General features: G+C 47.2%; 6 protein-coding genes across 6 annotated transcripts; 3 read left to right on the forward strand and 3 right to left on the reverse strand.

Moving 5' to 3' along the window:
• Positions 1–1530: 1530 nt before the first annotated feature.
• On the forward strand, positions 1531–3706 carry EDB91DRAFT_1228163 (cytochrome P450; the record flags this gene model as incomplete). Its single annotated transcript, XM_041321015.1, has 13 exons — positions 1531–1717; positions 1779–1875; positions 1928–2061; positions 2115–2240; positions 2289–2541; positions 2591–2716; positions 2769–2871; positions 2925–3011; positions 3066–3100; positions 3152–3198; positions 3261–3383; positions 3433–3462; positions 3517–3706. The coding sequence occupies exons 1-13, from the start codon at positions 1539–1541 to the stop codon at positions 3704–3706; spliced, it is 1530 nt and encodes a 509-aa protein (XP_041172450.1). The 5' UTR covers positions 1531–1538.
• A 629-nt stretch (positions 3707–4335) lies between these two features.
• EDB91DRAFT_1339126 (cytochrome P450) lies at positions 4336–7034 on the reverse strand. Its single transcript, XM_041325654.1, has 13 exons — positions 6503–7034; positions 6347–6443; positions 6162–6298; positions 5989–6114; positions 5688–5940; positions 5513–5638; positions 5399–5461; positions 5218–5335; positions 5132–5166; positions 5034–5080; positions 4857–4979; positions 4778–4807; positions 4336–4723 (listed from the first exon to the last, which is right to left on the reverse strand). Exons 1-13 carry the CDS (start codon positions 6685–6687, stop codon positions 4531–4533), a joined length of 1533 nt encoding a protein of 510 aa, XP_041172451.1. The 5' UTR covers positions 6688–7034; the 3' UTR covers positions 4336–4530.
• Positions 7035–9907: 2873 nt separating this feature from the next.
• Positions 9908–10436, forward strand: EDB91DRAFT_1007006 (uncharacterized protein; the record flags this gene model as incomplete). The annotated part of the gene is made up of 3 exons (XM_041312334.1): positions 9908–10022; positions 10075–10163; positions 10218–10436. Coding segments are annotated over 3 exons (423 nt in total), but the record flags the coding sequence as incomplete, so codon positions are not given.
• Positions 10437–13858: 3422 nt separating this feature from the next.
• On the forward strand, positions 13859–16296 carry EDB91DRAFT_1228167 (cytochrome P450; the record flags this gene model as incomplete). Its single annotated transcript, XM_041321016.1, has 13 exons — positions 13859–14287; positions 14347–14443; positions 14500–14636; positions 14692–14817; positions 14866–15115; positions 15167–15292; positions 15346–15448; positions 15502–15588; positions 15643–15677; positions 15729–15775; positions 15825–15947; positions 15997–16026; positions 16092–16296. The coding sequence occupies exons 1-13, from the start codon at positions 14055–14057 to the stop codon at positions 16294–16296; spliced, it is 1599 nt and encodes a 532-aa protein (XP_041172453.1). The 5' UTR covers positions 13859–14054.
• A 1285-nt stretch (positions 16297–17581) lies between these two features.
• Positions 17582–19093, reverse strand: EDB91DRAFT_1228169 (ribonuclease H-like protein; the record flags this gene model as incomplete). Its single annotated transcript, XM_041321017.1, has 1 exon — positions 17582–19093. The coding sequence occupies one exon, from the start codon at positions 19091–19093 to the stop codon at positions 17729–17731; it is 1365 nt and encodes a 454-aa protein (XP_041172454.1). The 3' UTR covers positions 17582–17728.
• A 20-nt stretch (positions 19094–19113) lies between these two features.
• Positions 19114–19602, reverse strand: EDB91DRAFT_1060253 (uncharacterized protein; the record flags this gene model as incomplete). Its single annotated transcript, XM_041314324.1, has 1 exon — positions 19114–19602. The coding sequence occupies one exon, from the start codon at positions 19600–19602 to the stop codon at positions 19114–19116; it is 489 nt and encodes a 162-aa protein (XP_041172455.1).
• Positions 19603–27189: the final 7587 nt, after the last annotated feature.

Raw genomic sequence — 27189 nt, forward strand, 5'->3', positions numbered from 1 at the left:
AGAAGAACTCGAACAATGCTGCTGCAAGCAGCTCACGGCCTCCCAAGAGCAATATCCCGCAGCAACCTAGCGGAACGGCTGAGGCACAGACATCTTTGGAGCCGCAGGTTGTAGTCTCCACGTCATCTACATCCTCGGTACTTCCGCAGCTCCAAAATCGACAACCTCGCGCCCTGATGCAACGATAAGACATCCTGGACAGTGGACTCGTTTTTGGCTTTTGATCTGTTGTACGTCGCCTGAATACACCGAGGATCATCATTGATCTGGAATTTATTGTCCTTCAAACGACTCATACTTTCGCCACTTGGGTGTACATCTCGTCATTGATGCGCTCTGCACTGTAATTCCTATAGGCTTTTTGCACTATTCTCCCTGTCGCGGCGCCCTCCTTAAACCGACAATTTCTTGTGACGCGAACTTTTTCATCTACATTTACTGATATGCTGCGCTATAATTTGCACAAAGCAGATTTGTAGTTCCAGGTTGCAGCTGAAGCCCGTCATTCCGTCCTCATCGAGTTACAACCTCTAGGGTCTGCGGCGAAGCAGTCATTCTGCTATTTTATCAGCTGAATTGTCCATCAGTAAGTATCCTGGTTTGCGTTCGAGAGCCCGTGCAATTCGGAAGGCAAGTACTAATGGGCCACTCGAGCAACAACTTCGATGCTGGAATATGCTCTCCATTATGGCTAAAAAGTGCCAAACGCTAGGTACGGGTAGAGAGATGATGGCATAGTGAGATGGAGAACATACTTATAAGTCAGTGGAACTGGATAGTGTAAGTAATCATCTTGGCGTTTATCCTTGAAGTTCACCTTCGATCGGACACGCCCACGCCATCACATTGGCAGTACTTAGCTATGGCAGTGGCAGGTAAGTAAGTACATGTGACTATCTTCGGAAACGATTAACGTGCAACACCGGAATGGAACAACCATCCATGATTGGAATGCACCGTGACATACGATGGATCCCTTCCAATCCCTCTTTGCGCTCCTTCCGTCAGCTATGTTTTGGCCTAAGTTCTAACCAGTGCATTTCTGACAACACTCTCGGTGGCGACACGGCTTGTCCTTGTATGGCAGGAGTAAATGCTGGGGTTTAGCTTGCGAAATCAGGGAAGGGCCTTCCTACAGCCGAGTGGCCGAGTGGTTATTCCGAGTCATTGCCAGCAGAACCGTCTTCCAATAATTCTTCGGCAACACCATGGGCTGTCGAGACTTGGATTAATGTAATGGAATGAGCGATTTGAAGTATTCTTGGCAACTGGATTTCAAGCAGTTGTGGTTACTTATTCTCTGCCAGCAAGATTGCCCTCCAATAATTCTCCGACACTACGGGCCGTCGAGACGTGGCACTAATCGTATAGAATAAACAATTTGAAGTATGCTTGCCAACTGGATTTCAAGCGGGTTTCCATCCAGGCGTCTGTCAGTGTCATTGTATTGCTCACCCTTACAACGATGCTTAAAAAGCCAGTCATGACTTGAATAAAATTACGACGAGTTCCTTCCTTGCGCTTTTGCCACCTGAGTTATGTTACAGCTGCCTGATCTGTTCAATTCTGGCAACACGCAGCTCGTCCTCGGTGCTGCCGCTTGTCTTGGTTTAATAGTATTTGCTCAGGCGTACCTTCCTCAGTCAAAGAGTCGCCTTCCTCTCCCACCTTCCCCTCCTACCTGGAGGCTTCGGGGGCACCTCCTGCCGCACCACAGGTACATTTTCGCTTTCGACACATTCTTTTTTTAATGCTGATTGTGTCTTATTGTCGATCAGGTCATTTCTCACTATAACAGGATGGATTAACGAGTACGGGCCTCTGATCACTGTTCGCTCAGGATTTGGGAAAATGATCATTATCGGCCGTTACAAAGTCGGTCTCTCCACGCCAAGTTATCGTATCCAGGCTCAACATTATGTTGTAGGCTGCCGTGGATATTATGGAGGGCCAAGGCGGAGTGCTAGCTGATCGTCCTCGCATGATTGCTGCAGAAATATTTGGCGGCGGGCTAGGCATCACCCTTACACCCTTCGGGGACAAGTTCCGTCGGATGCGTAGGTAAGTAGTCCGCAATCCTTTACTATCCTATCTTACTTTTCAGCGTGATGCAGAGCACTTCATACGCATCTCCAACCTAAAGCAGCGGCAGCTTATGAGCCCCTGCAGATGTCACACGCAAAGAAAACCGTCCTTGACATCCTTGATGATCCAGAAAACTTCAAGAACCATGCGACAACGTGAGGGCTTTCGACTGTGACAATACATCACTGACAAGTATTTTGAAGTTATGCTGCGACAACAATTACGAAAGTTGCATATGGGAGTACCACGCCCTTCTCTGCGACCGATCCCCGAGTCATTGAGATGCACGAACTCATGAAATTGGTTGTCAAATTAGTGCGCCCTGACGCTTACTACCTTGTGGAGTTTATCCCGTGGCTCAAACACCTTCCTTGGTATGGCCGAGAATTGAAACAGGGGTTTGAGAGGAGCAAGCGACTCCACATGGGTCAGCTGAACCGCGTAAAAGAGCAAATGGTATGCATTGCCTTGTCAATCTTCACATTATGTCTGAGTCGTTCCGCAGCAGAGCAATGTAGAAATCGGCCCTTCATTCATGAAATATATGCTAGAAAATAGGGACGTTCATGGCTTGACAGATCCCGAGACTGCATTTCTTGCTGGGGCCTTTTTTGGAGCTGGATCCGATACGGTGAGGTTTTCCTCGTTGTGTCACAAGGTATGTGGCTGAAATTAGGTTCCAGACTGCTTCAGCAATGTGCATAGTGCTCTTGGCAGCGGCATGTTTCCCCGAGGAACAAGCTAAAGTCCAGGCAGAGCTCGATGTGGTCATAGGAAGGCACCGAGGTAACTCAATTCTCTATTGCAGTTCTGTAAATCCAATGATCTCCGCACTCAAGCGCCAACCTTCGCTGATCAAAAGTCACTTACTCGTCTGCGTGCCTTCATATCTGAGGCCTTGAGGTGGAGACCTATTACTCCCAATGGTGCGTATCGTCGTTGAGGTTTTGTGCCTAGAGTTTACTACATCCACACTGCAGGATTGGCCCACCGAACAACTAAAGACGTGATCTGGGCAAGTATTCTCTGAACAATTTATTGTGCAAATAATGATCTGGCCCACCAGGAAAACTATTGTATTCCAGCTGGGACTACAGTATTCGGCAACCATTGGTGAGCATCGTCCTACAAATTTCAAGATACGAAGGATCCGGACCTGACAGTCACTGCCTTAGGGCCATCTGTCGAGATCCAGAAGTCTTTCCCGAGCCTGACGCGTTCAAGCTTGAACGCTGGATTGACGACCAAGGTCGCCTGAGAGATGATTTGAATAATTTCGTCTATGGGTTTGGTCGGCGGTAAGCACCGACTGTCAGCAATCCGTTCTTTGAATGACATTCGTTCCAGTGCGTGCCCCGGTCAATATGTCGCGAACAGGTAAAAACTACTCTTTACGCACAGGGTCCACCGGGCTCACTTCGACTGCTGCAGATCTGTGTTCATAAACACCCTGCTTATTCTTTGGGCCTTCCGGATCACTCTGGATCCTACGAAGCCATTGGATGACATGGGGTTCATGAATGGGGAGAAAACAAACCGGCCATGTACTATTCAGACTGAGATGAGGATTCCAGAAACGGAGCTCAGGCGCATGATGCAGAATTATCCTGAGGCCGCGTGATTGAATGTGGATGAACTGACACCAGAGAAAGAACAAATTGCCAATTTTCCGAAGCATCCCTCTAGTACGCGCAGTAACTCACCTTGTAACCTGTTCGATCGTGAATTGTATATTATAGCTCTGTCGCATTCCGTCAGCATTCTTAATGAGGCCTAGACACTTTAGCTGCACAACCTATGTGCTGTAAATAAGCGGTGATATCAAGACGAGGATAATACGTACCTGGAAGACAACTCAAACTTCCGCTGGACTCAACTTTGCCTTGAGACTGAAGTGTTTATTGTCTCCTTGTATCCGCGGGTCGCCGGTTCTCGTAAGTGACAAATTTGAACTGTGATGGATGCTAATCTTAGACTACGTCGTGCTGAGAACATCCAGGAATTGGACACTGCGGGCAAAACTGGGGAAATCTCTGGGTCCCATCTTGGTCCGATGTCAGCCACTTGGCTCATTTTGGTCGGAATTTGATTACATCACTTGGGCTCCTCGTCTACTAAGCAATATGAGGGCCGAGCCATACATGCAATCCACCACTGCGATTTGCATTCTACTTATGATGGTCGCAGCGCTACAACCCAAATTTACGTGTACATCACCCCAACGGTGGGGAGTGTATATATTAGAATGCTGACGGAATGCGACAAGACCGTGCAGTAAGACCTGATCATGTCGACAGATATAGTTACAGTGCACGATGCACAATCGAACAAGTTACAAGGTGAATTACAGCGCATACTAGGTAGTCCTAGGGCGATGCTTCAGAACATTGGTTCTTCATTCCAGACTGGTTCTTCGCTCCCTCTCTAGTGGCGATCCATCCACAGTCAATACGCGGCCTCAGGATAATTCTGCATCATGCGCCTGAGCTCCGTTTCCGAAATCCTAGTTTCAATCTTAATGGGGCACGGCCGATCTGATCTCTCCCCAGTCATGAATTCCATGTCATCCAACGGCTTTGTAGGATCCACAGTGAGTCGGAAGGCCCAAAAAATAAGCAGGGCGTTTATGAACACCGCTCTGTGCCAATCGAAGTGAGCTCAGAGAACCGTGTGCTTGAAAAGTAGTTTTTACCTGTTCGCGACATGTTCACCGGGGCATATACTGGGAGGAATGTCATTCAAAGGACGGATAGCTGACACTTGGTGCTTACCGCCGACCAAACCCATAGACGAAATTATTCAAATCATCTCTCAGGCGACCTTGGTCGTCAATCCAGCGTTCAAGCTTGAACGCGTCAGGCTCGGGAAAGACTTCTGGATCTCGACAGATGGCCCTAAGGCAGTGACTGTCAGGTCCTTCGTATTTTGACAAGTTGAAGGATGCTCACCAATTGTTGCCGTATACTGTGGTCCCAGCTGGAATACAATAGTTTTCCTGATGGGCTAGATCATTATTTGCACAATAAATCGTTCAGAGATTACTTGCCCAGATCACGTCTTTAGTTGTTCGGTGAGCTATTCCTACAATGTGAATGTAGTAAATTCTAGGGAAACTAAAACGACGATACCTACCATTGGGAGTAATGGGTCTCCATCTCAAAGCTTCATAGATGAAGGCGCGCAGGTGAACCAGTGACTGTTGATCAGCGAAGGTTGGCGCTTGAGTGCGGAGATCATTGAATTTACAGAACTACGATAGAGAATCGAGTTACCTCGGTGCCTTCCTATGACCGCATCGAAGCTCAGCCTGAACTTTAGCTTGTTCCTCAGGGAAACATGCCGCTGCTAGGAGCACTATGCATATTGCCACACCAATCTAATACCTAATTTCAGTCACATATGTTGGGATACAACAAGAAAACCTCACCGTATCGGATCCAGCTCCAAAAAAGGCCCCAGCAAGAAATGCAGTCTCGGGATCTGTCAAGCGATGGACGTCCTTATTTTCTAGCATATATTTCATGAATGATGGGCCGATGTCCTCATTTCTCTGCTGTGGAAGGACTTGAATATTACGGAAAGGTTGGCAAGGCAATGCATACCATTTGCTCTCTTACGCGGTTCAGCTGACCAACATGGAGTTTTTTGCTCTTCTCAAACCCTTGCTTCAATTCTCGGCCATACCAAGGAATGTGTTTGAGCCACGGGATCGACTCCACCAAGTAGTAAGCATCAGGGCGCAGGATCTTACTAACCAACTTCATGATTTCGTGCATCTCGATGACTTGTGGATCAGTCGCAGAGAAGGGCGTGGTACTCCCATATGCAACTTTCGTGATTGTTGTCGCAGCATAACTTTAAAATACATGTAAGTAATGTATTATCATAAGCGAAGGCACTCACGTTACCACATGGTTCTGGACATTGTATGGATCATCAAGAATGTTGAGGACAGTGTTCTTCACGTGTGACATCTGCAAGCCCTCATAAGTCGCAGCTGCTTTAGGCTGGAGATGCGTATGAAGTGCTCTGCGTCACGTTAAAAATAAGATAGGATAGGAGAAGTATCTACTCACCTACGCATCCGACGGAACCTGTCCCCAAAGGGTGCAGAGGCGATGCCCAGTCCGCCGCTGAAAATTTCTCCAGCGGCAACCTTGCGAGGACGGTCAGCTAGCGATCCGCCCTGGCTCTCCATAATATCCACGACGGCCTGCAACAAAAAGTTGAGCACGGATATGACATCCATGGAGGGGCTGACTTTGTAACGGCCAATAATAACTATTTTCTGAAATCCCGACCGAAGGGTGATTAGAGGACCGTGCTCGTCAATCCATCCAGCTATTGTGAGAAATGAACTTGTCAGCGATAAAACACAATCAGCATTGAAGACAATCAATCAAAGGCGACAATTTACTTGCGACGCGGTAGGAAGTGCCCCAGAAGCCTCCAAGTGGGAGGGGAAGGTGGGCGAGGAAGGCGATCCTTTGACTGAGAAAGATAAACCCAAGACAATACTCCTACTACTAGCCCAAGGCAAGCGGCAGCACTGAGAGTGAGCTGCGTGTTGTCAAAGATGTACAGGTCAGGCAGCTGTAACATGACTAATCGGAGGAGCGCAAGAAAAGAACTCGTCGCAAGTGTATTCAGTTATGACTGGCTTTTTAAGCCCCGTTATAAGGGTAAGCAAGGTGACCGTGGACGCTGACAGATACCTGTATGGACCTGCTTTAAATCCAGTTGGCAGACATACTTCAAATTCTTCATAGCCACGTCTCAACGACCCCCGTAGTGTCGGAGAATTTGAGGGCAATTCAGCTGGCAAACAATCACCACAGCTGCTTGAAATATATACTTCAAATTGCTCATTCTCATCAGTGAACTGACGAGCCGCAGATAAAGTCTTATATGACGATATATCCTCATATATAGAACTTCTTTCCTTTATAAAGTCATGTAAAACGCCGTAATCCACGTAGAGTACCATGGGTAGACTCACGAGTTCTCTGATGATATTCCCTCGGTGACACGCCTCGACAGCTCGTAGTGTTGGAATGGACAGCGCTGCTGGGCCAGCTGGCAGAGAACTAGTGCTGCCGTGGTCCGGTCCCGAACCATGGTTCGAACCTGACCAATGGTCAGGTTCGTCCTTGGTTCGGTCCATGGTTCCACGTTTTGGACGGACCGGACCAGAATGAGGTCCGCGGTCCACCATCACCCGAACGGTTCGGGCATAGGTTCAGACCTTCCCGAACCGTTCCGAACCCCGAACCGAAGTGTCCTCGCGATATCGGCGAGGCACACGCTGATGGTCACTTCGACTTCGACTTCAACTTCTGCCCTCATGGTCACTTTAACTTCTGAGATCCTCAAGATTTGCACCGACTTTGAATTCTGTCCGGAGGCTCGCATCCCGCACCCCCGGCTCTCAAATAAGGCTCAAGGTACGAATCAACTGTCAAATCAAGCACATTTTTATTTATTTTAACATTGATATATTTTCAGGATCCTCCGATGCATATCACTTTGGAGATCGGTTGTTTACTTTGTTTGCAGTTAAAAGGAGCAAGCCCCACCAGGTGAGTGATATTTCCACTCAACATCATGTCTGAATCTGACGCATGCGCCCTCAATGCTGATGGATCTCTTAAGGACGCCAAGGATATCGTCTTTTATCATGATCCTGATGATACTGTCCCGCTCTCTACTCCTTCCTCTGCGCCTACTCTCACAGGTTGCAAACCAGTGCCAGTTACAGCTGGTTCTCGACGATCCATTCGCAAGTCCAAGCCATCTGCTCGCCTGCGGGATACCGAGAATGTTTATTCCTCAATGAGCCGAAAACGTGCTTTATCCAGCGCTAACGAAATTCAACCGGCCCGCAAGAAAGTTCTATCGTCTTTATTATCTGATGATAGCCTTGACGACAGCGATACTGATCCTTTGGAGCCTGGCGCTGACCAGCCCGAAGCCGAAGATGAATCCGAACCTGACGATGACACCGAACCGGATGACAGCGCTGAACCCGAGGCTGTCCAAGCTACTTTGGCAAAGAGCGAACGTACCGCTGACATTCACACCACCTTCACTCGCCATGAAACGCACTGGGTCTGCAACCCTTGCAAGTACGTAGTTATCACTGCATGCATTGTTTTCTGCTAACAGTGTTTGGTAGGGATGCTGGTGAACCCAAGAGCAGGCACATCTTTCGAGGAGGTATCTCTACGCTGTACACTCACATTAGTCGGTACGTTCATGTTCTCTCAGTGAGATCTCTTGACTTTTACTAACATATTCTATCAGGAAAAAAAACCACTTTCAGTTCTACAAGGCTTGCTGCCAAGCTGCAGGAATTGTAATGCACCCTCGCACTATTCCAGCTGACGAGGATCGGGCCCTGTGAGCTTTAACTAACATTTCGTATATTGTGAAACTGAATAATTGACAGGTCAAGGCAATCTACCCTCGATGCTATACTCGTCACCAAAGTGCCTACGTTCACCAAGGCAGGGCTCCTGGAGTATATAATGGAGTTTATTGTGACTGAAGATGAGGCGCTGCAGCTGGTTGACAAACCAGCTTTCCGAAACTTACTTCGCTATGTTCGCACTGGCCTTACTGAACGTGACATCCCTCACCGCACGAAGCTCACTGAAACCATCAAGGCACGTATGGAAGCTGTAGTCAATGTTATACGCGAACATCTTGCAAAGGTTGATAGTAAAGTCTCCATGATGTTCGACTCCTGGACTTCAATCATCGGCGACCCGTTTTTCTCCGTCACTGGCCATTATATTTGGAATCCAGATGACAAACCCCAACAATGGGAGTTACATTGCGAGCAGCTTAGTTTCGAACACATCGAGGGCAATCACAGTGGGCAAAACATTGCTCGTTTGCTTATCGACTCAATTGACACATACAACCTCCGAGAAAAGGTAAAGTCTGGCCTACTATCCTACTGCCTACAGCGAAGCTAATGGTTCATATAGCTCGGGTGGATGACCTCCAATAACACGAGCAACAACGATACTGCAATGAAGGAAGTCGCTCGTCAAATTGATCCAGAGGGTGTCCAGTGGATACCAGCCACACACCGCATCAGATGCCAGGAGCATATACTAAACCTTGCAGCAAGACACTTCGTAGATGCGGTTGCACCTACTCCTCAAGCTGCGCTTATGAAGAAGATCCGTCAGGCGCTCGATACAGGGAACAATGATGATCTCGACATTTTGAATAAGGAGCTCGCAGCCATGGAAGTTAATGGTGATTGTGAGAAAGATGACGTGTTCAACACTGGTGATTCGCTCGGTAAAGCCCTCGCACTCATTGAGCAGGTACGTACTACATTATTATTCTATGCTCTTGCTGATTGGTATTATTAGATTTGAAAATCGCCTCAAGCTCGTGCCTTCTTCAAGAAGGCCTGCAAAGAAGAGAACGTCCCCGAGCTTGAGTTATTGCAGTGGATTAGGACTCGTTGGGCTTCGCTATATAAATGTATCGATCGCATGATACTCTTACGTCGGGTAAGCCTTTTTTTTTTTATCGGTGTTCATCAGTCTGATATATATTTATAATTGAATAGGCTGTGAACCACTTCACAAACCTCGCTGACGAAAGTAAAGAAGTGCTGAATCTTCGCAACAAGTCTTATGATGATTTCAAGCTCGATCGGAACGATTGGAAACACCTCACACTCATTCATCAAGTCCTGAAGGAACCAGCGACTGCCCAACAATCCTTCTCATCTGCGAAACACCCAACTGCATCACAAACGATCCCTACGTTGGAATGCCTTGCTGACCGGTGGCAAGAGATGACAAACGACGCGCAGTACGCACCAATCGCAGACGCAATCAAGCATGGACTCAAGAACGTTGATAAGTACTACAAGAAAACGAGTGACTCTGACGTATATTTCATTTGTCTCGGTGAGCATTAATATTATTTTCACGCGCACCCTCATATAAATTACATTTACAGTCCTCGACCCCAACTACAAGCTTGCCTATGTCGAAGATCGATGGGACACTCGAGACGTTGCGGATGGTAGGGCTCATCTTGAGGCTGTGGTAAGTAATATTATTTCTGTCTGCTCACTATCCTTCCTGAATTTACGTTTACAGTTTGACGAGTATTATAAACCGCCAGCTCGGGCACCTGCCAAAGAACCCACTCTGCCAACAAGACCCTTGCATGAAAATCGGTACGGTGATGCATGGATGCGCGAGGCCATCAAAACACGTCAAGCCGCGGACCAACGTGCTCATAATCCTCGTCAAGAACTCACAATGTATCTGTCTTCGCTGCTAGAGGAAGTTGACAACATTGTTGCCTGGTGGGGAGTAAGTAATCTCATTGACCTGTTCATTCAATGTGTAGCTATGAGTACAAGTACTATCTACGTTTTTGTTGTGCACTGTAAAATATCGATGTTTTTTTTTGGCTCGCTGTTAAAAAAATTAGGTTCGGTTCACGTTCGAACCTGAAAATAACCGGACCTGACCATTCCGAACCGTTTGCAAAGGTCCAGTTCGGGGTTCGTTGAGTCTGGTAGAACCGGACCTAGGTCCAGTTCTTGGTTTTCGCTCATCCCTCTGTGAACCTGACCAAACCGGACCACGGCAGCACTACAGAGAACAGACACTTTCTCGCTTGGCTGGAAGAAGGCCCTTCACTGATTCGGGAATTGCATTCCAGACGTATTTAGTGTAAGTGCTGCATGCCAATCCACTTGCCGTTGATTTAGCAAGGATAATTCAAATGTCTCATTCCATCCCATTGATGTCACGTCCCGACTAGGAAAAATACTACTGCAAAACTGGCGTAATGGCAGAATGACCACTAGCTTTAGCTCACGGTTATTGAAATCGATAGGAAATATGAACGCGGTGACGTGGCTTACAGACAAGAATCTACCTCGGTCTGACTCAGACTCGGAGTTGAGCAGCTACTAGCACTAGAAGTATGCTCTCGTCATCACAACGTCATCACTGGTCACCGGTCACCCACGTAGCCTTGAACTCACCAGAAGTGTCGTTACTCCACCATACGTCTTCTAAAGAAATATTTCGTGTTCGTGAGGATCGATATAGCACATGGCGTGACGGCCCAAAATATCCAATCACTCGATCATTAGGACGTGTGATACTATGCCCATTGCCTTGTCTCCAAATGACTGCATCCTCGCAAGCGCATTGGTCCATGGCAATACAGCGCGATTGTGACTGGATTGTGGAACGTGGAACCTCGAGAACGGCCAGTCTATCAGTTCGATGCTGATAACTGTGGATCATTTTCGGCAGATGGAAAGCTACTAGCTGCTGCCTGCTATAACAACAATGCCTAGTACACATAGGACGTTACTGCCATTGTTAGAAACGTTGGACTCGACGACCCCAAAGGTGAGTTTCTCATTTCATGGATGTCTAGTACTTAGTAGGAACTGAGTGCGCCCTCTCAGAACAATGAGAAGTTGTCGCTCGGTGGGTGTGGCATGGTTTATCAAATAATATTGGCATTGCATACAAACATATCTGTTCTAGGACGATGTTGCACGACTTCCGGTTCAGCGCCGTCGGGGTGCCCATCTAGTACCCCCAGGTTTTTTCGACGACCGTTTTAATGTAGTACGCCGTCGTACCAGTTTATCTCCAGTCCCGCATGGACGCGCCCTTCTTGACCGCTTTTCCTCGATATTATACCACACTTGCCGTTGGCGATACTGCCCCAGCTATGACATCGACGACCTGATGTAACAATAGGACACGCTGGCCTCTGCACTCGCCTTTGGCTCTTTATCTGTTGTACGTCTCCCGAATATATCCGATGGTCATCGTCAATCTACGATTTCCTGTCCTTCACTTCGCGAGGATTTCTTGCTTTTACTAGATTACCTTGGATTCACATATCATCATTAATACGTTCTGCCCACTTACTTGCTCTGCTGCATGACTGACGTTTTCGAACCGCTCTTTTTGTACGATAGCACGCACTTCTTCGTCTTGTGGGCAAGTACGCTCAGGGTAACCGAACCATGGGAAGTGTACACGTTTTGGGGGACGATGGGTTTCTGTTCACATATTAGATGCGATTGTGGTGCTGAGAGGAGAACTCAAATATTCTGATGTGACGTATGATAGTATTGTTGTGCACAAGATATTGAACTTCTCGGGTGAATCAATATGGGTCGCATACATTATCCCATACGTCGAATATGGCGTCCGTTTTGAGCTGTCAGGTCTGGGTATATACTGGGATAAAATGATGACACATTACATCAGCAAAAGACCCATAATTTTCGCTTACGACTTCAGTAGCGCACTCATGCGATTGGTGGAGATGCTGAACACATAACCAAAAATGTATGCTTACGAACGCAAACCCGAACTAAACCAAAAGCACTTATGAGCAAAGTCGCATTTGCTGATGGGCCTATATCCACAATGGACCTCTCGTAAACCCATGAAAGCCTCCGCTGGTTCACACGTTGGCTAACCTCCTTCAACTGACGAGATGCGTCGTCCTTCAACGTCGCAAGAACCTCGTGGAGTTAGGGTTCCGCACGGGTAACACCGCGGGTCGGAAACTCAACACCGTACCCGGTGGAGTTGGAAGCCTGCACATGCGGACGTGATGGGGGTATCGTTATATGTCGAGGTCGCCGAGAAAGAACAAGTGACACATGGCAGTTGAGGAAGAGGAAGGAGATGATGGGTGTACAGGGCAGAGAAGAGTGCTAACAATATTGTGATGATAATCCACCATTGGTTGAGCGAGCTTGGGTTCGTGCGCGGTGAGGTGAGTAACACACTGGAAAAGCGTTTGTTCGGGACACAAGCCATGATGAAGACTGAGACATACGTGAAAACCTCTCTAGCTTTGCACCCTCTATTTGAGACGGGGAAACATATGCCAACAGCACCTTTGTTACCCATGTAAGCTAGACCTGACCCGGCACATTAGAAAATCGACGCGCAACGTGACTATCTCACGCGTTCACGAGAAGCGCCGACGTCCACAGCCCTCGCGACAAGTGTGTAGGACTCCCTACCCAGTTGCTTCTCAATCTGACTGCAAACATGCGCGTCTCTATCATCGATCACAGCTCCCACCTTGCTGGACGTATTATCATGTCAGAGTAATGGTGCACGAACATGACGTACGGCCAAGGTGAAGGGGCAGAAGTTCCTAGAAGCAAATTGCAACCATATCTGTTGCGTGTGGCTCCTTGGAGAGGTTTAAAGAAGCCTAAAGTCAGCACCTTGTACAGACCCTTGCCCTTAGGTTTGTGTTATAACCGACTTGACATTGGCCAATGGCTAGACATCGCAGAAGTCCGGGGTCCTTGATGGACTTGGTATAGCACTTGACTCTGACTCCCACGGTTATGTCCATACTGGATGTTTGCTCAGTACTTACTCTACTCTCGAATCCTGATGCTTGATCGAACAACTGCTCTGAGTCATGTCTTAGCAAGCTCAAACGTATCGCCGGCAGTCTCACATAATTTTCCTGATTGAACTTACAAACCTATTAGCCTCTCCCTAGCCAGATCGATTGAAGGAAGACACCTATGGCCTAATGCTAAAACAGTAGAGCAGGCTATCCTGCAATTTCCGCCGGTTCTGCCGAAGAAATTGCTATCCAAAAATGCTTCCGCGTACATTGTTCCAGAAGACGTGGCACCAGTGGAATAAAATGAAAAATTTGAAGTAAGTGGGATTGTAAAATGAATGGCAACCTGGTTCGCGTGCAAGTCTCGGACCGTTGGCATCATTGGGTGTGGTTTACCGTCAGGTGTTCGCCAATTTGGGCTTTTCTTGTCACTCTATTGGTCGAGCAGTCGAGCAGTGTCTTATCGTCCACACCCCGGGTAAAGATGACAATCTTGTCAGGGTACCAACTACGATTGGCATGTACTTACATAAAGAGCCATCCATCACTTGAATGCTCCGCAACTTATGATGAATTTCCTCCTTGAACCCTTCCTACCGCGTCTTCTACCAGCTACGCTGCAGCTGCACAACCTGTGCATTTCTGACAACCCGCAGCTTGTCCTTGGTGCTGCAGCTTGTCTTGGTGTAATAGTAGGTGCAATTGCGTGGGCTTACCTTCCGAAAAAGAAGAGTGGGCTGCCTCTCCCACCGTCCCCTCCCACTTGGAGACTTTTGGGGCACATGCTGCCGCATCGCAAGTCAGGTTTCACAGTTGACTCATCGCTTTTGGTGCTGATTGTGTCCTATCGTTGATAAGCACATTTCTCACTGTAGCGGGATGGATACACAAGTACGGTCCTGTGATCACTATTCGGTTGGGATATGTGAATATTGTTATTATCGGACGTTATAAAGTCAGTCCCTCCACGCAGAGTTGTCATATACAGGGTCAACAGAAGTTTTCTTGCAGGCCGCGATAGATATCATGGAGAACCAGGGAAAATCACTAGCTGATCGTCCCCGCATGGTTGCTGCTGGAGAAATTTTTAGCGGCGGTCTCAGCATCGCCTTTGCACCCTTTGGGGAAAGGTTTCGTTGCATGCGTAGGTTAGTAATCCACGATACTGTTCCCTATCTTATCTTACCGTTCAATGTGATGCAGAGCACTTCATACGCACCTCCAGCCTAAAGCAGCTGAGGCTTATCAGCCCCTGCAGATGTCACACGCGAAGAATACTGTCCTTGACATCCTTGATGATCCGCACAACTTCGAGAACCACGTGAAAACGTAAGTGTTTTCGCATATAATAATGCATTGCTCACAGATGTTTTGAAGTTATGCCGCGGCGATAATCATGAAAATTGCATACGGGAAGAATACGCCCACGTCTGCGACTGATCCCGAAGTCATTGAGACTAATGAACTCTTCAGGATGGTTGGTGCAATTGCTCGCCCTGGTGCTTACCTGGTGGACTCGATCCCTTGGCTCAAATACCTTCCTTGGTATGGCCGAGACTTAAGACGGGGGTTTGAGAGGAACATGAAACTCAACGCTGGTCACATGAACCGCGTGAAAGAACAAATGGTAGGTGTTGCATTACCAATCTTCGTATAAAATGTCTGAGTTGTTCCGCAGCAGAGCAATGTAGACATCGGCCCTTCGTTCGCAAAATATATGCTAGAAAGTGGTCATCTCTATGGTTTGTCAGAGGCTGAGACGGCCTTTCTTGCTGGTGCCTTGTTTAGAGCTGGATCCAATACGGTGAGGTGTTGTTCTGTTGTCTCCCAAGATATATGGCTCAAATAAGGTAAAAGACTTCTGTCGCACTATGTACGGTGTTCATGGCTGCTGCATGTTTCCCCGAGGAGCAAGCAAAAGTTCAGGCCGAGCTCGATGCGGTCATCGGAAGCCACCGAGGTAGCTCGATTCCCTAAGGCAATTCTATGGATTCAATTTTTTCTTCACTAAAGCGCCGACCTTCGCCGACCAAAGTTCCCTTCCTCGCCTGCAAGCCTTCATTTCTGAAGCCTTGAGATGGAGACCCATGGCTCCCGGTGGTGGGTATTTTCGTTGTGGTTTTTTATCTGAAGTTTACAACGTTCACAATGCAGGTTTGGCTCACCAAACGAACAAAGAAGTGATTTGGGCAAGTAATATCACCGAAAAACATATCGTACACATGATGATTTGGCATCAGGAGAACTATTGTATTCCAGCTGGGACTATTGTATTCGGCAACCATTGGTAAGCATCGTGCTTCAAGTCACGATGTACAGGATGGTTATTTCCTTAGGTCCATCTCTCGAGATCCAGAAGTCTACCCTGAGCCTTATGCGTTCAAGCCTCAACGTTGGATTGACGACCAAGGTCGCCTGAGAGACGATTTAAAATTCTTTGTCTACGGGTTTGGTCGGCGGTAAGCCCTCTCTTTCAGCTATTGGTTCTTTAAATGACATTATTTCCAGTGTATGCCCCGGTCAACATGTAGCGGACAGGTAAAATAATCCTTCCACGCGCGTCGTCTTCCAAGCGTCTTCCGAGCTCACTTCGACCAATACAGATCGGTATTCATCAACTCGCTCCTTATTCTCTGGTCGTTCCGGCTCGCCTTGGATCCTACGCAGCCGTTGGATGACATGGGGTACATAAACGATGACATACCAGAGCGGCCGTGCGCAATTGAGTTTGAGGCGAGGATTCCCGAAACGGAGCTCAGGCGCATGATGCAGGACCATCCTGAGGTTGCATTGCATGAAAAGTCTTGATGCTTATGGAATCACCTCTTGTCACGATTTTGAATTATGGTGTATTATAGTCAACTATGCATTGTTGCTCATCTCTTCCATGCAGCTGGTCCACTGATCCAATACCGGACTGACATTCGTTTCTGCATCCGACTCTGCGATGATAGTTAACCTTCGAAGACTAGCTTACTCCCTCTTCAAATCTACTGGCAAAACCCATCTGAGCAACGGTCGGCCTGGTATTCTTCATCGCTGCCAGCTATGGACTCACGATGTCGCTGATGGTGTGGCTTGACTACATTACATCTCCAATTAAGTACTGCAGAAAGAAAGTGGCAGACTGTCAGGATGGCGCAGTACCAAACGGATAGAGGGCGTGCGGTCAGTTTTTTTCAATCGAATATTGTGACACGGAATTCGATGGGAAGGAAGAAACTCACAAACAACTTGGGCTTGGGCGCTTCCACTGGACAGCTTATGTTGTATGTAAGCTGTGAAGTGAACAGACAACCGTGTGAAACATACCTGGAAGATAACTCGAACTTCCAGCGGACTCGATACCGAAACACCAGTCCTCCCCAGTGGTGTGTGCGCGTCGGGTGTTACTGAGAAATGTCTCCTCGTAAGTGACGCCTGTGAGTTTTAATAGATGGACGCTGAGATGGAAGTATGCTGGGTAGTTGAAATTATGTCTCCACCAATCGCTAGGATACAGGCGACATCAAAGATCACCCTTGACCAGAATTTTGAAGGACACACTGATACTGTCTGGGGCGTTATACACCTGCATGACGGACAGCGGATGATCACTTGTTCAGGGGACGGCTCGCTGCGGGTATGGAGCTTGAAGAGCGGGAAACAGGTAGGAAAAGACTGGCGGGACGGAGAAAGTGGTTAGCGGGAGTCGAGACAGTGCAGTGAGGTTATAGAACATCGACACAGGCAAGGTCACTGCTAGATGGACGGGGCACACAAGCATCGTAAATTCTGTCTGCTGGAGTCAAGATGGTCGGCAAGTGGTGAGCGGATCCATGGACATGGGACGTAGAGAGCGGAGAGCGGAGAGACCATCCTCGCACCAATCGAAATTGGGCACGAATACATGAACGCCGCGGCAGTTGTGCACTCACCAGACATAACCATGTTTGCGATTGCTGGAGTGGACGAGCCCATCAGAATCTGGGATAAGAAGACAGGCGAACTGGTCACTACTCTCAAAGGGCACACAAGTAGAGTACCTCGATGTACTTGTCTAGTTCAAGTTGGACTGCGGACGGGAAAAACGCTTATCTCCTCGTCAACATTGACGTGCTTTGGAAAAGCGAGTCTATTATATAGCAACCGACACCGTCTGGCCCTATATAAACGCTTATAGCGACGCCTAGGCGTCGTCCGAGGAAAAATGCAACTTAAGCACACTCTACTTGCGTAGAGTAGTGTGGGACTCCGTATACTACCTGGTTACCTCGGTCTGCGGGGGCCTGGGTAGCTTTATACCCACTAAAACCTCAAGGGTGGTCACCCAGTCTTTGTGGAGAAGTGTGTCTATAGTTATTACGTCAGCCCACGTGTTTTGGACTTGCGCGATTGCTTTCTGGTTTCGTTTGTGTTTTGTTGCTATTACTCTGTCTATCTGCAGTCGTTTATCTATTGCGTGTATCCATCTTTTTATGATGTTGTTTTCTGTGGTGGTGGCTTCCCTTATGACTCTCTCACATCTTAAGGTCCAGATCAGATATGCTGACTCTGATATGAGAATTCGGAGTAGTCTTGCTGCTCCCTTTTTGGCTGCGGCATGTGCTTTGTTTTTTGGGTCGATGTCTGTTGGATCATGGGGGAATGTGAGTGCCCCGCAGCCCAGAATGAGGCCTATTGTGATGTTTGGCCACTGTTCATATTTATCAGGCCATACATTTTTCGCTAGCTCCCAGATGGTAGTTCTTGTGGGGTTATTGCATTGAGTGAGGATGTGGTCCATCGACTCTGAGTCCTCGTCACATATCCTGCATCGTGCTCGCTGTTCGAAGGTTGGTATCTGCAGCCAGAAATCCCCTACTTTGTATGCATTTTGAAGTGTTTTATATAGGAACATTTGTACCTTTTTGGAGATGTCTTTGTTTCTGCAACTCGTCCATATAGTTTTATCTGATTCGATTGTTTTAGAGACGGTTTCAATGGCGTAGCGCGTGATATCCAGCAGGCTAAGGGTCGTCTTCTTGTAGTCCAGGTGGGTCTTCGCTAAGATCCCTCTGTATGCTAATTGTTGTGTCATAGACATTAGTTTTGCGCCTTGGAGGTCGAATTCCAGAGGTACAGACATGTTGATAGTGTCTGGGTCGTTTTTTTGTGTTCTGGCATTGGCCAGTTGGTCTGCTCCCTCGTTACTGTGGTTCCCGTTGTGTCCTTTGATCCATTGAAAGGTGGTCGAGGCTGATCTTCGCCTTAGGTGATATGCCATAGCTTGAAATAGTTTGCTATTTGTGATCCCGATCCATCCTTGGTCTTCCCATTCTTTCAGGTGTGTAGTCAGACCGTTGATGACGTATTGTGAGTCCGTTATTATTGTTAGTGGAGTTAGGGGGTCTACTGATTGTAATGCCACTAGTATGGCTGCTAATTTGCCCGCCTGGTTTGATTGGTCTGGGCCTGGGATTCTTATTGCTCGGTTTAGGGGATGGTCTTCTCCCACCCAGATTCCGCCACCACACTTTGCGTTTTCTTTTCCGTTGTTGGTGCAGGAGCCGTCTGTGTATATCGTGAGTTTTCTGTCATTTGTCGGTCTACCCCTTGTTGGAGTCTGAAGTCTATGCGCTGGCATTTGGGTTAGCTGCTCTGGGTCTACAAAGATTCTGAAGCACTCTGATAGGTCACTTTGGCGGTTATAGATGGGTCAAACAGTATCTCTCCTTGCTGTTGTTGTTTTGCACGCGAGTTTTTCTCGAGTTGTCTATGCGTCAGAGTTAGATCGTCCTTTTTCAGGGGGGTAATTGTGTTGAACTTTGGTAAGAGTCTTTTGAGTATATCTCTCACTGTTTTGGTGCATTTATGCGGGTTTGTACATCCAGTTAATCTGTCTGTGTTGCACTCTTGACATGTGCAGTCTTTTTTTGCATAGTGGGTCCTTCTTTTGGACAGCCTCGAGATGAGTGACTTCATGTCCTTTACTGATTCAATTTTGTGGGTTTGGTGAAGGCATGCATCTTTCATTTTGTGGTATGTTTTTGGGGGGGCTCCAAGGTGTAGCCACGCCGGTAGTTGGCTTTTAAGGTTTTTGGATAACTTCAGGGGTGCGAAGCTTATTTTGTGTTTTTGCGCCATTTTTAACATGTTGGTTATCTGTTTTGGCAGTCGGTTTGCTCTGGGGCCCTGTGTCGGCGGGTTCCATGAGGTTAGGAAGCTCCTCATGTCCGAGTTATTTTTGATTCCGTCGGGTTTTAGGGTGTTGATGATTGCATCGGTCACGAACGCCCAGGCTGGGCGGGAATTTGAGGTGTTCATGTATGTGCTCATCCATATTATCTCAATTGCGTCGTTTCTTGCATTAATGTCTAGGAGGATAATACCTCCTTCAGGTACCGGGCGTTGGAGTCTTTCTAAGCTTATTGGTGAGGTTCGCTTGCTGTCCCATATGAAGTTTTTCATTAGTGTTGTTAGTGCCTTCTCTATGGATTTTGGCATTCCTTGTGCCTTGGTCAGGAACTGTGTCATGCCCCCAACTATCATTTGTGTTACTAGGCGTTTTCCATCTAGGGAGGGGTGGCACATGTTCCACCTTTTTAGGTTTTTCTCGATTTTTTTTGAGTACTGGTTCCCAGGAGACTACATGTTCTATTTTGTTTCCTATCCAGGCACCCAAGGTTCTAACTGGGTTCCCGTCGCTTGCTACTCTTACTTTCTCATGCCATGGTGTGTCTGTGTCATTTAGTCTGCAGGTTTGGACTACCTTTGCTCTATGGTCCTTAGATCCAATCGGTAGGATTTCTGTTTTCTCCATGTTGAATTTCGTGCCGGATGCTAGGCACCATTTTTGTAATATTTCTTTGAGGTCAGCATATCGGTCCTCTTGCAAGAGGTATATGGTGGTATCGTTGGTGTACATGTTTACTATGATCCTTTCTGGTAGCCCAGGGATGTGGTATCCTTGGATGTTGGGTGAGTTGCGTAGTGTACACACCAGTGGTTCTATTGCTAAGTCGAATAGGAGGCATGATAGGGGGTCACCCTGTCGTACTCCTCTCATGACTCGAAACAGAGAGCTCAGGAAGCCGTTTACTGCTACTTTTGTGTATGCTGATTCATATAGGTTTTTAATGGTGTTTATGAATCACGGTGGTATCTTGAAGGTTTCTAGTGTGTCAAAAAGGTAATCGTGTCTTATTCTGTCATACACCTTTTCTTGGTCAAGGGTGATGATTGCTCCGTTTTCTTCCATTAGATCGGCATACGTGGTCATGGTCTGTGCTAATCTTATTGGGTTGAAGATAGACCTTTGGGGGATGAACCCGCTTTGGTTTGGGTGGATTAAGGTGCGTATCTCTTTCGCTATTTGCATTGCAAGGGCTTTCATGAGGATCTTATAGTCTGTATTTAACAGGGTGATTGGGCGGTAGTTCTCAATTAGCAATCGTTCTTTCTTTTTGTATAGGGGGCACATCCATCCCAACGTGAAGGACAAGTTGGGTGACATGCCATGGAGTTGTATGTCATTTATAACTTGTGTCATAGTTTTAATAATATTGAAGCTAGGTTTCTCATTTTTGCTAGCGGTTTTATGTTTGTCGTGTAGGAGTTTCCATACTTCGTAGGGGATGCCGTCTATCCCTGTGGCGCTTCCTGATTTCGATGAGGTCAGGGCATCAAGCACATGTTCTTCTAGTAGGAGGTCGTGCATAGGGCTGGTAGGTGCATTTAGTTTCTGTGAGTCTGGTATTGCACTCATTGTGTCTTTTAGCTTTTGGTCTATTGCTTCCTTCTTGTTCTTCTGTGTCCGACATTTGAGTGGCTTCGTGATAGTTCCGGGCGATTTCGGCCATCTCCTCCGATTTTGTCGTGTAAGTGTTGGTGTTTGGTATGCGTAGTTTGTGTATGATGTCTCTCGGGGCTTTTTTGCTGTTTATTTTGGACCAGTATTTGCTTATTGTTTCCCCTTTACACGCCCATTGTGCTTGGGATCTGAGGCTGGTGTTTTTGTGTTGTTTCTTTTGCAGGTGCTCTATTTCTTTTTCGAGTAAAATTCTGTTTAGACGTGTGTTCTCTGAGGTGTCGATGTCTCCGGAGTTTGTTGTTTTCCGTAGGTCATTGTGTAGTTTCCTGATGCGTTGGTTTATTTTTGCCAGGTGAGTCTTTGTCGTGTCTTTCATAAGTTTATTCATTCTTTTCTTGAGGGATTCCCATATCATTTGGGCGTTTATCTCGTCATCTCTCTGTTGTAGGTTTTCTAGTTGCATCTGTGTCTCTATGCCCATTTTGATGATGTTTTCTATTAGTGACTTGTCCGACAGTAGTCCTGCCAGCCAAGACCATCTTCTGTTACCGATGTGCGGGAGGCCTGGTGGTGCGTATCATACTGATACCATATGGTGGTCTGTTGGAATTGGGCTTATATGTGCGTTCCAGTCCAGCAGGCTTTCATTATGTCGTTCTGCCGCGTATATCCAGTCTAGACGGGAGAGGGAGTGGTGGTTACTGCTGAATGTGAACATCCTTTGGAATGGGTATGTGTTTCACCATACGTCTTGTACTTGTAATGCTGATTTAAAGTCTCTTAAAGCCTCAATTGCTTGTTCATTATCGAGTCGGGCTGGCGCACGGTCAATGGGGTTTTCTGTGAGGTTGAAGTCACCGAGCATGAAGTCTAGGACATCCTAGGTTGTGTTTTTGCCATTCTGCTTTGATTTTCTCCCAGAAGGCTGGGTGTTCGTTAGCGTTGTTAGGTGCATATATGTTTAGTATTTTAATTGTCTCATTATTGTGCCATTTTATTGAGAGAGCGGCGGTGCGCCCTGGTATCAGTGTGGTCATCTTAGCGTCCATTGTATTGGCAGCTTTCTTTGTTTATTATAAAGGCAATTCCTGCCGAGTTACCAGGGTGGGATGGGTCGCTGGTGTTGAAGATTACCAGACGTCTGGAGAACAAATTGTCTAATTGTTTTAGGTGTTCTGGTGTAAGGTGCGTTTCTTGTACGCGTAGCACACCAATTCGGTTTTCTCTCATTGTTTTATTTATAATGGGCCATTTAAATAATGGACCAGGTCCCGCTGTTGGGGAGGCTCATCCCTTTATGTTTAGGGTTGCTATGGTGATGTTAGCCCTTGTTTTTTTATCTGGGTTTATAACAGCTTGGTGTGCTAGAGCCTGATGGGGCTGGAGGGGACAAACTACGCCACCGAACTCTCCTGGTGTGTCATTAGGGGGCACTCCGGTGATGGAAGAGGGCCCCCCTCTGCATCTGGGGAGGCATGAACCAAAACCATGAATGTGACCGGGGGAAGAAGGGGAGGGGTTGTTGTTGTTTTCAGTAGTCGATGTACTTTACCTGTCATTCGACTAGTAGACAGGTCAGGGGTGTCATTTTCCGGCTTCTCGGATGGACTATGTCAGTGGTTTCGGTATGGTCTGAGCCCAAGCTCATAACCATTCGTACTAGCAGGGACTTGAGCCTCTCAGCACGGCTCGTCTTGTTACGCTGAAGTATAACGCAGGCAAACAATAATCAATAAGACCAAAGGTCTGTCGATACGTTCAAGACAACAGTCTTAAGAACGCCCAAAGTGAAGTCAAGGCTAAGTACTGAAGAGGTAACTTAGAATCAAGTCAGATGTTCAGAGGAAAACCAGCGTAGGTTAAGCTGAAGAATCAGCGTCACCTAGCCAGGGTTTATATAGGATACTGGGTACAGGGTGTGACGTAATAATAGGTATGTATCAGTAAGCACATGCGTAAGCAATGAGGCGTCTGAGTAATACCGAACTAAATATAGCATGATAAGAGACATGCTTGAAAAGCGTGGATCAAGGGAAAAAGAAGTAAAGTAAACACAGCCGTAACATCACCCCCTTCTTACGTGGAAAGTCCCAGACTTTCATTCAAGAGCATGACGCCGATCGTCCTCAGTGCCACCGAGCCCATCTAGGGCTTCAAAGAAACCTCTTTCCTCCATAAGAATCAACGTCAATTGTTGAAGCTTTTCTTTGATGTCTCGGATGCTATAATCAAGGGAGAAGAGCTCGTCCTCTCTGTACTCGGCATTGTGCCTTTCTAAGGTGTTTTCGAGACGATCTCCGAGGCGGTAGAGGTCGTAAAGGGCATTGAGAGCGGGGTCGGTATCAATGGCGTCTTTGATAGGGTTTTTGAAGAGTTTGGACGACAACATGATTCTACGACGAAGTCGACGATCTTCAAGATCGGACAGGTAGGGGTCAGTCGCTACTCTCCAAGGAGCTGCTCGTCTACGAGCTGCAACACGCTCATGAGTGCGGATGGTAGTGGGACTAGCTGGAGTATCGATGAACGTCAGGAATGACAGGTTCGTTAAATATTTGGTAAGGGGACGATTGTCCCGACGGAGGTAAAGGAGACGTAGGACGAGGAGGTTCTGGAGAGTTCCTCTGACTGATAGTCATGTAGTGAGGACGAGGAGAGAAGACGGGGAATCTGAGATTTGGGATAGGAACATTTGGGGCGCTGTTGTGTGTGATGACGAGATTTATATCCTCGTCATTGGAGGAGATGTAGTTACGTCCACCGGTAGAGGGCATGGTCTGAATGGTTTGGTGATGATAGTTCGAGTTGAGAGGGGAATGAGTCGATGTGCCTGCCTATATCTGTTCAAGATTTCAGTGGAGTTGGCTAAATCAGACTCCGACAACCATTCATTATCGGCCGATGGGTAACCTTTCCATTTGACAAGGAAGCAGTCGTCGTGAGAGAGTTCCTTTATGTCCGAGGATGGCTTCTACCTCGTGTTCTTCTTCTCCATCAATTAGGTCAGGAGGTGGCGACGGGAAATTAGGACCGTGTTCTTCATTTTCGCGATAAGGGGTAAGAAGCGCTGCGTGGAATACCAGATGAACACGCCATTGGTTCGGAAGTTTTAGGCGGTATGTGACTGGTCCGAGGACTTCTGAGATAGTGAAAGGTCCTTCTCTCTTGGGTGCTAATTTCTTATTGGGGTAATTGAGATGAAGGTTCTTTGCTTCTAGCCAAACCTTGTCGCCTTTCTTAAAGGGTGTGAATGATCGGGTGATTCTTTGCCTCATGGTCTGTCTAGCGAGTTCATGTGATGATAGGGCTTCTTCTCAAGCCTTCTGGAGTTCTGATATTCTTGCTTCGACGGCTGGGAGATCCGATTTCTCGGTAGCCAATGGTAATGCTTGTGGGTGATATCCCATCATGAGATAGAAGGGAGAAGCATTTCGTGCGGAATGATGTCGGGAGTTGTGTACGAATTCTGCCATGGGAAGTTTCTCTGACCACGAGGTCTGATCATTCGCACAGAAGATATGAAGATACACTTCTAGTTCCTGGTTTACTCGTTCAGTTTCTCCATCTGTTTGTGGGTGGAATGCGGTAGAGAGCGCGATCTTATATCCCAGGAGTCGTCCTAGTTCTTGTGCGAACTTAGCTGCGAATTGGGGTCCTCTATCAGAGATGATCTTGTCATAGAGTCCGAAGCGTGTGTAAACACGATTGAAAAATACGTCGGCGACTCCTTCTGCATCGATCGTCTTGTTGCAAGGCGTGAGTACCACCCCCTTCGTAAGCCCATGGTCTACCACGACCATGATAGAATCGAAGCCATTTGATGGGGGAAGGTCCACAATGAGGTCAACGGAGCATTGGGCAAAGGGGCGGGAAGAAGTAGGGGCGGGAATGGGACACAGCGGTGGTTTTGTAGGGTGGGTGTTGACCTTATTCTGTTGACAAACAGCACAACCTTCGACATATTTGCGAACGAAGGTGGGAAGGCCTGGCCACCAGTAGTCACGAGAGAGGATTTCTTGAGTTTTAAAACGACCAGGATGGCCGGCAGTCGGGGAATCATGATGTAGAGAGATCAATTCCTTCCGTAAAGGACCTGGGGGAACATAGTTTTGACCCTTGAAGGTAAGAATTGCATCGGAAAATGTCCAATCAGAGAGTGCTGATTTCATAGGGAGGGGTAGGGTGGGGTTGGAAAGGGCGTCTATGGTCTGTTGGACTACAGGGTCCACTGCAGATGAGATTCGAAGTTTCTCCTGCATGGAAACATCGATAAGGGAAATGAATAGCCCATTGGGGAGGACAGTGACATCGGAATTGTCCTTCGCGTCAATGGGAATATGATCAGGTCTACGGGAGAGGGAGTCAGGAATGGAAAGATCTTTGCCGGGTACATGTTGGAGTTGAAGGTCAAATTGAGAAAGGAATAAAAGCCAACGAGCTTGTCGACGATTAAGTTGTTGGGCTTGGCAGAAATAAGTCAAGTTCTTATGGTCTGTCATAATGAGGACAGGGAAAGGGGAACCTTCGAGGTAATGACGCCAGGCTTCTAACGCTCGTATGATGGCTAATAATTCTCGATCGAAGATTTGATAGTTCCGTTCTGCCAGGGAAAAGGTTTGTGAGAGATAGGAACAAGGATGCCAGTCACCGTTGGAGTCTTTTTGAAGGAGTACTCCACCGGTAGCATAGAGAGATGCGTCAACAGCAATTGCGAAAGGTGCGTCTTTGTCAGGGATGGATAGTACGGGGGTGGAGAGGAATCGATTCTTCAAGTCATTAAACGCTTTATCGCATTCTGGCGACCAATCAAAGATGACGTCTTTCTTTGTAAGGTCAATGAGTGGTCGTGCGATGGTGGAATAATTGGCAATGAATCGACGGTAGAAGTTGGTGAATCCTAAGAACGATCGAACATGTTTAACGGTCGTTGGTTGTTCCCATTTGACGACTCCATCTAATTTGATTTTGTCCATACAGATTTGTCCGGGGCGGATGAGGAGGCCAAGATATTCAACTTCGGTGGTGTCAAAGACACATTTTTCAGGTTTGAGAGAGAGTTGGTGATCACGAAGTCGTTGTAGTACTCGCGTTGTTCGTTTGTGATGGGATTCGAGGTCTTTAGAGAAGATTAAGATGTCGTCCATATAAATGACCATCCAACCTTCGTCTATCATGTCGGAGAAGATGTCGTTCATCATTGCTTGGAACTGTCGCAGGGGCATTGCATAGACCGAAGAACATAACCGTTGGCTCGAAGAGTCCTCTTGACGTTTTGAATGCGGCTTTCCATCTATCTGGTCCATGGATTCGAACGTTATTGTATCCTGCGCGTACATCCATCTTCAGTGAAGATTGTTGCGCCTTTTAGTTTGTCGATGAGGTCGGGAATACGGGGCAGGGGATAGGCATCTTTCACGGTTGCATCATTGAGTCTTCTATAGTCTTGACACGGTCTAAGAGATCCGTCTTTCTTTCCTACGAAGAAGAAAGGAGATGCTTGTGGAGATTGAGATGGCACGATAGTTCCTTTTGCCAGATGTTCGTCTATGAATTCGTTCATTGCCTTTTCTTCTGGTGCTGATAATGGATAGATTTTGCAGGAACGCGGTTCGAAATCAGGTTTCAGTTTTATCTTGTGGTCAAAGGGTCGAGACGGTGGTAAGGTATCCATGGCTGCCTTGTCGAAGACGTCTTTGTACATATGAAAGACCTCGGGCACGAGTTCTTCGAACGTCTTTGGCTTTTCTTTTGCATATGCTTCTTGTGCCAATTGTTGAGTGACATTAGCAGCCTTTCGTACAGGGATAGGGGAGAACATGAATCGAGCAGAGTTGGGGACTTTAGAGATTCTGTTCGTTCGGGACACAAAAGAGAAGGTAGTGGGGATATGTTCTTGCGTTAATGGTGAGTCGAAATCGATTTTTTCATAC

Source organism: Suillus paluster (genome assembly GCF_016628075.1).
Source record: "Suillus paluster strain FC165 chromosome Unknown EDB91scaffold_81, whole genome shotgun sequence".
Lineage (NCBI taxonomy): Eukaryota > Fungi > Basidiomycota > Agaricomycetes > Boletales > Suillaceae > Suillus > Suillus paluster.